The sequence below is a fragment of the Syngnathus typhle genome, linkage group LG6 (genome assembly GCF_033458585.1).
Source record: "Syngnathus typhle isolate RoL2023-S1 ecotype Sweden linkage group LG6, RoL_Styp_1.0, whole genome shotgun sequence".
Classification (NCBI taxonomy): domain Eukaryota; kingdom Metazoa; phylum Chordata; class Actinopteri; order Syngnathiformes; family Syngnathidae; genus Syngnathus; species Syngnathus typhle.
In genome coordinates, this window is record NC_083743.1 from 117,575 (window position 1) to 129,220 (window position 11,646).

Genomic DNA, 11,646 nt, shown 5'->3' on the forward strand with positions numbered 1-11,646 from the left:
AATTTTGGCTCAAATACATCTGTACACACTGATGAAGACAGCTGAAGAAGTGCTAAAGTTCACGAAAAAAAGACAAAAACAACACATCCTCAAATGGTTCATTGAAGGTAATTTTTTGTTGAAGGAGGAAACAAAAACGGTGGTAAATTGGTGCGCCTGTAAACCAACTTAGCCAGCTTGTGCCAGCCGTCCATACTTGCTTGCTACGTTGCTTAGCCTTTCCCACTCCTCTCTTTGCACATCCAGGCCAGGACAGGGCCGTCGTTGCAATGTGTCATCGCTCTCTACTGTCCCCGATCCTCCTGTCTCTAAAAACAGAAACGGGCGAGTGGAGTTTAAGTATGTCAGAACACCGACAGAACAGTTGTTTGTTATCAGGGTCGAAAAAAGCTCCAGTGGTTTTGTTGGGGGGGGAAAGACAATAACAGTGGGAAGTCATAAAGTAGAAAAGAATACATCCCGGCACAATTTTAGAAACCTTAGATTAGGACTTCTCTTTAGTACTCGGTGATACCGATACCAAGGAACCAATACCAATATCTGATACTTCACATTTCTATTCAATCTATGAGATAAGTCTAAAGACAGACTTTTTGTTTATTTCTGACAAAAGGAAAAACATTTTCAGAGGCGAATTGTCCACATAACAGTGGTCTAAATCCAAATTGTATTATTAAAACACCGCTGTGATGATTGCTATTGGATTAAAAAAATACCTGCACGCATTTTTTTACATTTTTTGTTTTATTTTTCCTTTTTTTTTGTTTTCTGTGCAACTGATATCAGGTAATTAAGGATTGAGGTCAATGTTGGGAAATCATAAAACATATAAAATGCCATAAAAAAAAAAGAAATGTGATCTAACAAACATGAAACTATGGTTCAATGAGGGATGCAATAGACAAATTATGAATATGTTATGCATATGTTACATTGTACATAATGCAATTTCATGTTAAGCAATATAATAGATTTAAAGTCAGACTTTTGGTTTATTTCTGACAAAAGGAAAAACATTTTTAGAGGCGAATTGTCCACATAACAGTGTCCACCTTTGTGGCACAAGTGAAACCAGCCTTGCCTTGTACTTTTTAAAAATATATTTGAACATCATCACTTGAAATGCTACGATAGGTACCTTTTATATCCAACCCTGTTTTCTGTTGTTCATTTTATGTGTCCTGTACCTTAACGCCAGAGTTTGCGACACTCCTACGCAAGCGACGGGTGACTGCGCGGACAACACCCCCCCCCCCCCTGTTGCAAAAAGGGGGTCTCCCCCAGAGGGACGTTTTTGCCAGGCTCCGGATTCAGTCTGACAGGTTCATTAATTCTACCTGGCCCACTGAAGTATGGCTGATACACCTGCAGCTATAAATACAGTATCCCCTACGTATAGTAAAAGGTAGCAAGCAAGTGGGTTAGATGCAACCACTGTTAGAGCTTTTGTTCCCAATCCTGCTGCTTCATATTTGATCAAGAGTGGAGACCCTATCCAGCTAATTAAATCTTTAGAGTCCACTAAGGACCATGCTAAAGATATGACATATGAAAATAAGCCATGTTGCCAAGGTTAATTTTTTTCATCCCTCACATTTTAGACCAAAATTAGACGTCTAAAAAAGGTTGATTTTTAGATCTAAAATAGGTTGATATATAGACCTAAAATAGACGTCTAAATTAGGTTGATTTATAGACCTTTTTTAGACGTCTATATTTGGTTTAAAAATCAACCTGTTTTAGACGTCTATTTATGGTCTAAAAATCAACCTATTTTAGACGTCTATATTTGGTCTAAAACTCAACCTATTTTAGACGTCTATATTTGGTCTAAAAATCAACCTATTTTAGACGTCTAGTTTTGGTCACATCAACCTCCCATTTTTTTCCATGTATAATGCGCAAAATGTAACTAATTTATTGTCCTAAAATCTGGGGTGCGCATTATACATGGGTACAATTTTTTTTTTCCCTCCTAATCACGCCCTTCCAGGTCTCACTGTCATTGCCCACGTGAGCATTGAAGTCACCCAGTAGAACGATGGAGTCCCCAGAAGGAGCGCTCTCCAGCACTTCCTCCAGGGGCTCCAAAAAGGGTGGGTTGCCGTTTGGTGCATAGACACAAACAACAGTCAGGACCCGGCATCAGGATCTCCATTGCTTATACAGGATAATGACATTACAACTTTGACAATTGTTGTGTTGTTTATATTTATTTCTTGTCTTGCAAATCAAAACAAAAATAACCACCACGTATCTTTGTTAGCAACCACAGAAACAAGTGCAACCCTTTTTCATTTTTAACAGCGTCTTCTAAAGAGCGGCTGTCTCCTCAATTACCATTTCAATTCGACTAAATGACAACGTTAACATCTCTCTGGTGATTGAACAATGTGTTGAGAAGCAGGTTCATTTATCAGCGCTTAGAGAATGACGATTCAGTCGGCTGCTGCTGGAGCGCCTATGGGGTAATTAAATGAGTCACTCGGTTATGCGTATGCCTTAATCACACATAACATAACAGAGGGTGGGCTCTAATTGGTGTAATTAATTATGTATGGATTCTAAATCGTCTATTGGTCCATGTCATGTGAATAAGATTACGCTAACATTATTAGGAATTCAAAATTGGATGGCTTAAAAAGAAGATGTCCGTTGAATTGTTTAGTTTTTTTTGGCTGTTCGCATAATTAGCATCACTAAGCCACATAGCATCTTTAGGAGTATTATTTTGTCACCTCCTCTCCTTCTGCTTTGTCCTCCGGCTTCATCTTCTTACGGGTCATGTGGCCACGGAAGCCCGCCTGGATCTTGGCGGCTGCCCTGTTGGCCTCGGGGTCATCCAGCGGGATGTCCATGATGTCCTCCTCCTCCTGGGGTCTGCTGCGTTCCTCCTGCTGAGAGAGCCATAGCATGACGGTACATTAAACGCCTGATTTTTTTTATTATGATAGCGAAAAATGTGCACGGAGGGAGGTCAGTAACCCAGCTCTAATTTTTCTCTCCACTTCTTCTCATCGTATGACTGAGTTGGCTTGTATACAGAATTTTAAGTGGCTTTGTTGTATGATTCCAAAACAACATTATCCACATCATTATATTGATCGTGGCTTTTAGAGGGCATTGTAGCTGTGCGTCATCATTCTAAAAGTGTTTCTCATATTTTGCCTCTCTCACAGATAAATAATAGAACTAAAAAGCAGGGTGTCCCAAAAGTCACAATACTCTTTTGTATCTTCGACTTCCTTTCATGTATCATTCAGACAGATATGACAGTTGAGGCGTTGCAATTTTTGTCAGCATATCATTCCCTTTGCGCGTCACTCACCGACTGACATTGACGTTACGCAATTGGCGCCTTGTTTTCCCAGACTGCAATTCAATGCCAGTTTGAGAAGTGTTCGTTTCTCAGCATCAACAAAAGCTGGAGCCGGCGATCGCTTCCGAGAGTTATCGAGCTTTTCCCCGTACTGTTGTTCGAAGATATCGAGTGTGAGATTACGACGCTCAACAACAGAAAGGTTTATCCCTCTCCAAAGGAGCCGCCTAATCGAGTCGAGTTCTAGTGAAGCCTTCTGGGTACTTTCCTTGCCTGCTGTGCGATTTTTTTTTTTTTTTTTTGTGGAAGTAGCAGGCCTTCTTCTGCGTGGTTTGTAAAAAAAAAAAAAAAAAACATTCTTGTGCTTGACAGTTACAAATCGTCCCAAATATTATTAGTATTAAAACACCTTTCAGTAGGACACATTTGTTGAAACCATTTTAAGAGGATGACCCTGAAAAAAAAAGACACCAGCATCCATCACAGTCATCCCAGAAGTGTCCCGAAGGAAAAGTGGTGGGCGGAAGAAAAATTCAGAAAAGTGTCAGCTGCATGTCGCTGCTGACAACTTATGTAAACATCCATTCTAATTCTGTGGCGCAAACACCCCGAGCATTGCTCGGGGGGCTCGGGGGGGTCGTATTGACATTTCAGACAAAACAGTGAGCCCACCATCGTGTCTCTGGTGTAACACCCTTCGATGTAGGAGGGTGACCACCCACCTGTGCAAGCCAGCGTTCATTATCATCAACTCACTCGGTTGCCAGGTCTGGGAGAAGGATTGTTGCTTAGCCACATCATGTGACATTGTTTTTTTTTTTAAATACCGTAATCCAAATCAATCAATGATGAAAACCGCATAGTCGGGTCATCGGTTTGATTATCGCATACCTCAGCAACAAACAAATGTTTACAAAAAAATTAAAAAGTAAGAAAATTATCATAAAAATATTACTCACGTTGCGGCAGTCCATATTAAAACTCTCAGAGATGACCTCGGTCTTCGGGTGGTGCGAATGTGTCGTGCTTATATACAGATGCCTCGCTGGCTCTTACTAATAAATCATTGCATGCTCAGTAACATTCGCTCACACACAGAGGAAGGGAGGGAGAGACACACACACACATATAGAGGGAGGGAGTGTGTGTGTGAGGCGGGTGGAAAAGAGAGACCTCCTACAAACATGTCAGTATGCGTTCCGTCTTTTCAGCCTCGTTAAGGTTACTGCGTTTGCATTTCTCACACGACAATATAAAGTTACACAGATGTCGTGCGTTGATAGAAAAACAACCCAACCCTGATTTCAAAATATCAAATCATCATTTGAAACTTCCAATTCCAGCTAGTAACAGTGCAAAAAATAAAAGCAGCGGAGTTGCGCCGGGCGGTGTTATAAATGTATTAAAGCTAACAGCCTTCTCCATCCCTCTGATCCCAGCTGGCGAGGCCGCCCACACGCCGCTGCCAGCCTCGGAGACAAGATGCAGGGGCAGAGAAACAGCCATTAATCCCACTTGCATCTCTCGTGTTCATTCTCTCCCACCGCCGCTTTGTTAAATGAGTCCCACGTTAACTGAGACGCACGCTTGAGTTGTCTCTGACGACTTGAATTCACTTTGCCGCCATCGATGGTCGGGAAGCTAATATGAAGAGTTAACGACGAGTTAAAGGGATGATCCATTTTAGGAGTATGGACGGAAAAAGTCAAACAAGGGCTATCAAAGTCTTTTTTTTTTTTTTACTATTACACACCGTGCCTGGCAACAATCACGATCTCCTATTAATTCCACGACTAGAACGCAGGATGAGTAGTGAGGCGTTACCATGGCAACGTCCTCAGCCACTCTTCCTACTCTACCGATTGAAGACGCACGCTCGCCGGTCCGGGCGAATCAGACGAGGCGGGCCAAGTGCGACGGCGGCGAAATAAGGCTAAAACGCCGACTCCAGATGATGATGGACGTCTCAATCAAGTTGCAATCTGTGGGCGCAGCGGCGGCACTCAACACAACTCGGAGCCATTAGGGACTAAGAGAATTACGGTTTATATGTGACCGCGAAAAAGGGCTCAAATCGGGAGGCGTTGATCACATTCTATTTTTTTAGTATTAGGATATTAATCTGCTGAATAAATAATGATGATGAACATACAATTAAAATTAGCATTATTTATTATAACGCTAAACCTAACCCTAACCCTAACATTTATTATAAAGCTCAACCTTAACATATTTTTTACATTTTAATAACACCTTAAAAATCAAATGTGGCTCTTGATGAAAGTTCTTCTGAACGGTTTGACAGAAGTTTGTGGAGCTAATGTTGTGTCTGGTTGATAACCAAAAAGCCTGTTAGAACTTGCAACGCAGCGAATGAATTCGAAATAGGATGACTCAGTCACACAGCATATGAGAAACAGAGAAAAACTGCAAGCCATGTGGGTTACTAACCTCTTGAGCGGAACCACTCAGCGTACAAAAAAAAAAAAAAGCATGTGGGTCTCACCATGCCATGATTTTCTCGACGGGAGGAACGCGTCCGGTCGCAGGAGGAAGAAGACGGTATTGACACCTGGGCACAATCCGGGCTGACTTTCATGATCACATGACCCTTAAGAAGACAAAGCTGGAGGAAAAAAACAGAAAGAGGTGCAGTTACTAATTATCTAAAAAAAAAAAAATTCATCATCAATACATTTTACTCTCCACAGTACACGGACACATTCATCGAAAGATGCTATTTAAAAGACATTCATTAAATGATCCTGCCTGTGGAGGCTCCGAGTTGTTTAGTGTGATTAATCCAATGCATAACAAAGTGACTCTTTTAATTAACACACAAGCTCTCCAGCAACAGCTGACTGAATCCTCGCTCCCAAAGCGCTGATAAACGAGACACATATTGTTAAATTAATACAACATCCCCGATAACAACTGGTTCCAATGCGCCTTCACTATTTTTAGACACGATTATTCTATCAATTATGCCATCGATTAATCAGATACAATTGCATTTGCTTTTTTGGTGATGTCGATTGTCTTTATTTAGAGCATGCATAAAATATTACCTCAATTCCTTCTAATCGCTGGGTTCGGGTGCATCCGCTGGCACGGCCTCCTCGAGATGTGCATCGGCCGCTTGACCTGGAACGAAGTTTTTGGATATCGTGTTTAATGCCTTTTAAGACTTAATGTTCAAAAACTCCATAGAATGACTTTTAATGTTTTTTAATGACCCACAAAAACTCTAATGTATTCATGATTGTGTCCAAACCGTCAAAAATACCTTCAATTTCTTCATTGTTGGTATCATTTTGTTCTCCTTCCTTTTCAGGCTCCTCACTGACTTGCGCTTCCTGTGTCAACGTTTCTGAAACCTCCTCTAGACCTTCTCGCTGATCATCACTTGGCTCGGCTTGCATTGAGCCCACCTCAACTGAGGAATTTTCTGTGGGTTCAGCACTGATGTCCACATTTCCTTCTGTATCAGCTGATTGGCCATCTTCTTCATTAGGAGCCTCGGTTACGGCTCCTTCCACCTCATTTGGCTTTTCAGCCTGATCTTGAACTTCTTCAGCTTCTTCTGTCTCGCCTTTAGCGCTCTCTTCATCAGCAGCCTGTGAATTACCATCTTGATTATCAGCAACCGTGACATTCTCCACGGTTGCCTCCGGTTTTCTAAGGTCGGCAGCTTCCCCCTCAGTGGTCCCTTCAGTGTCCTTCGCGCTCCCTTCTGCGTCTTCCTCGACACTCACTTCAGCCAACTCCTCAGCCTTCTCTTGAGCCTCTTCCTGAGCCTCTTCCTGAGTCACTTCTATAGACTCCTCCTGAGCCACTTCCTCAGCATTCTTCTTGGCTTTCCCTTCAGTGTCCTCCTCAGAAACCCCTTTAGCCGACTGAGCTCCCTCAGCCACCCCCTGATCTTCCTCCTGAGAATTTTCTTGAGCCTCCTCCTGAGCCACTTCTATCGCCTTCTCCTGAACCTCTTCCCCAGCCACTTCTATCGCCTCCTCCTGAGCCACTTCCTTCGCATCCCCCTCAGCCACTTTCTTCGACTCTCCAGCTTCTGTGCTCTCGTCTCCTCCTGAGACTCCAGTTTGTGTCTCGGACGGAGGTACATCCTGATCTTGCTCGTTTTGAGCATCAGTCTGATCAGTTGTTGCTACGGAGTCTTGAGGTCGTATGGACTCTGAGGACTGAGCGGACACTTCTTCGGTTTGTAGCTCAGGTCTTTCTTCTCTGGAAACAAATGGAGATTGACACTTGTGTTTGTCTGAATATTAAAATGTTACTTAAATTCCACACAATTAATTTTTAAGCACTAAATATATTAATTGTCTTTGTCTCATAATGTATTTGGGTTGAGTAAACTTAATTTATCTTGGTTAACTTAATTAAATTACTAAATTGGTTCCAATTTACTTGGATTTAATAAACGTAATTCATTCAAGTACAGTTTATTATAACTAGTTGAAATTAACATTTACATCTATTTAGGCAGTCAACGTTTTTTTTGAGTGCATAATTGTATAATACTGTATGATGGCAACAGTTTGAGCCTGGAAGAAAAACAACTTTTAGTTTGAGACTCAACCATTTAGACTAACATTCACACTCATGGCTGAGTTCGACTTCAATTAACCTAATGTGTATTCTCAAATTGTAGGAGGAAGCTGGAGTACCTGGAGGGGGACACCCACGCAAGCCAAGTTGTTCCTGACAAAATTTATTTCACACAGATATCAAAGGCAGCGTGGTGCTCGAGTGGTTAGCAATTCTTTCTTGCAGTTCTGAGATTTGGCAGTGTTCAAATCACAGCCTCAGCCCCTCTGTGTGGAGTTTGAATTTTCAACGGGTACATTTGATGAATTATTATGAATATCTTAACAATACGCTTGGATGAGTGAGTCACGCTGTGATAACGTGATTGCAACGCTTCATTTCAAAGCCCTTTTTTTTTCTAATCAACTTTCAATGAACTCAGTTGTTTAGTCATAAACAAATCCGACAGTTAAATTTATCTTTATTTTAAAAATAAATTGGCACTCGTCTACATACTGTCAATTCGATTAAATCAAATTAGATCATTCAGTCATTGCAGAGCCATCAAAAGTAGCACAAGGCAGAAAATGCACAATTGCATGAAAAAACAACAACAATAACAATACAAAAAATAAACTTACTCAGAAACTCCTGTTTCAGGCCCCGCTTGAGGACCATCCTGCAGAAGAACAATATAATACAACGTCAGAGCTATTGTAAAAGAATTGCAGCAGCACTGGCACACACACAAGAGAAGTCTAATAAGCAAGATGGAAGGTGACATCAATCACAGTCGACGTTGAATGAGCACCAACTGGCCTGAAATGAACGGTCGTTGTCAAATCGCTCTTCCAAGCTGGCAGCCCACTGAATTGGATCCACGCCACTGTCTGCAAGCCAAAAACAGGTAAGCAATTTCAAATCACTTCATTGTGCTGCTATGGTGACACGCCACAGCAAATGAACAAATGCAAAGATGATTACTTTCTCGTTGGCCGAGAAGACGCTTGAAGTAGAGGGCAGCATATTTGGGAATATCTGCAGGTTGATCTCGAAGGATTTCTCGGACTAGTCCTTCCAGAATGGCACCGAATCCCCGTGGGATTCTCAGTTGGGTGTTGCAGAAAGGCACTGACATGTTGACAACTCGTTGAAGCAAGAATCTCTTTTTTTTAGGGAAGTTAACTCGCGGAAACTTTGTCCGTGAGGCTCTGCCGCTAACCAGCTAGCACTCTAAAGTCATACTTGTCATTGAAATGTCTGACAATCTGTCTCCTTTTCTGTTGAGAATTTAATACGTTTAAAATATACTTATGTGTATTAAGGTTGACGACTTAGACAAACCGCTGTGACCTACCTTCAGTAGCTGAACGTTTATGCTAACGGTGTGTGGAGACGCTGTTGTTGTTGTTACCTGTTGCTAGGCAACGTTTGTAACGACGGACAAGGCCCAGATCTTATAGAAAAAAAAAAAGTAGTTTGATTTTGCTGTATGGGCCTTTCCAAACGTCGGCGTCATTTTCTAGTGGTAACTCTCATTAAAATAACATAATTCTATATTATAATTCTATATAATATACAGTGATACCTCGCTACTTCGCGTTTCGTTTATCGCGGCTTCACTACATCGCGATATTTTTCCCCAAATTAGAAATACATTTAAAAGTCAAAATAAAACTTCTAAATTGAGGAAACATGTGTCTAACCTTTAGGACAATGTAGTATTGATCCAAATGCTCCTTTACATTCCTTTAGAAGTCCGTTTTGGCGTGTTACACACACACACACACACACACACACACACTGAAAATGTATTTTTGCCTATCTCAGGAAACTTTTTTTTTTTCAGGTTGCAAAGGATTAACATGAATACAGACAGCCACATTGCATTTATACTAACATGTTGGCATTATTTAGATTATAGTGATTCAAAAGATAATTCTCTATCCATCGATCCATCAGACAGAATACATAGACCCCATATTTTCTGTCTCTCCTTGCAGATGATGGCTGCTAATATCTTCTCAAGTCAGGCGTGTGTGATGACTGCGTACTCCGAGTTGGTGCTCAGTTTGCGTCTGACCTCTCTGGGCTGCGGGAGGTGAAGTCTTTCAGCTGAGCGCGAGGCCTCTATGTGACCCATTGATTCGCAGCCTCGCCACTGAAACAGCAGAGCAAGAGTGTGAGTATTAGAGTAAATAGAGCATTAAAAAAACAACCTGCACATAAAAATCCACACTAATAGTGTTAGATAGTCCCTTCGCTTACCCGTTGTAAGTCTTCTGTTGCCAAATAGGCCTGAGTGAGTTCTGGTGTGCTGACACCTCTGATTGAAATCATGATTTCGGCATATGGAACCTCACTTTGACTCTCATTGTCTGTAAATTTAAAGAATATTTTATTTAAACACAAGTTCATCGTCTGTCAAAAGTATCTTGCAGGGACAATTTCACCTTGAGAGGTAACCCTTAAGGTCCGTTGTTCATTTTGGGATGCCGATGAATCTGGACGGGATAATGAAATGGTAAATAGCAGATTTTCATTTGGTGCATTCATTTTTTTTCATATTACCATTTGTGGGTGAGAAAATCGCTCGGGAATGTGTCGGCGAACTGAAATTGGAGTAAACAAAAATGAGAAATCACAAAGTCCTAATAATGGATATATTATATCAAAAATTAACCCTGACCTGGGTATATCATCTTCGTCATCATCACACTCTGAAACATGTCAAACAATTGAATAGTATTCAAATTTCAAATAAATTGGACAGATTATACTTCTCCCATCATACTTACCATTCCTCCGGCATTGTTTGCGATTCAAACACAAATAAACGACCAAAGCCATCACCGCCATACACATAGCGACGGAAAAAGTTGCCAAAACTTGAGTTTCTGTAAATCTCCATACTTCCAGAGAGAAGAAAAAAAAATCATATCTCATTGCTAATGAATATATTTACTATTGTGTATTTATATAACAAGTGGTTTCTCACCTCCGCTTGAATCCATTGGCTTAACAGTAGCAGGCACTATGAATGAAAATCACAGTTTGTGGTGGCAAAAGAAAATGTGTAATGTCAATAAATGCATTTCATGAATCAGACAATATGTAAAATACAGAGTGCCAGATTTTTTCTACTTACTATTATTAGTTGGAGCAACTTTCCAGGTTCGGGTACTTGTCCTAGCTTCAATATTATTATAGCGTTGACTACCATTTACATAAAGAGCTACAACTTGATGTGTTTTGGTGTTAAGATCCGGTTCATCTGTTGCTTGTGTGTAACAAGTGTAGTTAAATTTCAGATCCTGTGTGGAAACTCTGGGTAGATGAAGAGTTACTACGCAAGAGGTGCGGTTTCGGTCCCCGAGGCACTCAAAGCTCTCGGGTTCTTTGCTCCAACAACCCCGAAGAAATTCTTTAGAACAGTTGTAATGGCATTTTAGTGTGAGGGATTGCCCCAATGTAACAAGCTTGGATTCAAAGGGCACATTGCAGCACACCGTATCTGTAGAAATAGAAAATTATTTGTTAGATGATGATATAATTACAGAAAAATCAAATCAATGTTACCTTTGGTTATCCATAGATAAAGCAATGTTAAATGGAATATGATCAGCATTGTTCAAGTGAAATCTTGTCGAGTGCTGCCTTTAAAATGAACTCAGCTCGTTTACAGAGTTTTGGAAATATACTGCCAAGCCCCCATCTAACCACAGGAAGTGGCGTACCTACGACTGTAAGAAAATAACTTTCCATTTTGTCGCAGCTGGCGCATC

General features: G+C 41.0%; 2 protein-coding genes across 2 annotated transcripts; both read right to left on the bottom strand.

Annotated features, from left to right (window-relative positions):
- Positions 1–2,168: 2,168 nt before the first annotated feature.
- LOC133155302 (neurofilament medium polypeptide-like) lies at positions 2,169–9,567 on the bottom strand. Its single transcript, XM_061280514.1, has 8 exons — positions 8,846–9,567; positions 8,681–8,751; positions 8,503–8,540; positions 6,560–7,558; positions 6,388–6,463; positions 5,826–5,945; positions 2,739–2,897; positions 2,169–2,461 (listed from the first exon to the last, which is right to left on the bottom strand). Exons 1-8 carry the CDS (start codon positions 8,997–8,999, stop codon positions 2,417–2,419), a joined length of 1,662 nt encoding a protein of 553 aa, XP_061136498.1. The 5' UTR covers positions 9,000–9,567; the 3' UTR covers positions 2,169–2,416.
- A 106-nt stretch (positions 9,568–9,673) lies between these two features.
- On the bottom strand, positions 9,674–11,594 carry LOC133156111 (uncharacterized). Its single transcript, XM_061281891.1, has 9 exons — positions 11,441–11,594; positions 11,010–11,375; positions 10,860–10,895; positions 10,660–10,773; positions 10,551–10,581; positions 10,433–10,473; positions 10,315–10,365; positions 10,130–10,239; positions 9,674–10,022 (listed from the first exon to the last, which is right to left on the bottom strand). The coding sequence occupies exons 1-9, from the start codon at positions 11,487–11,489 to the stop codon at positions 9,891–9,893; spliced, it is 930 nt and encodes a 309-aa protein (XP_061137875.1). The 5' UTR covers positions 11,490–11,594; the 3' UTR covers positions 9,674–9,890.
- Between the last annotated feature and the right edge of the window lie 52 nt (positions 11,595–11,646).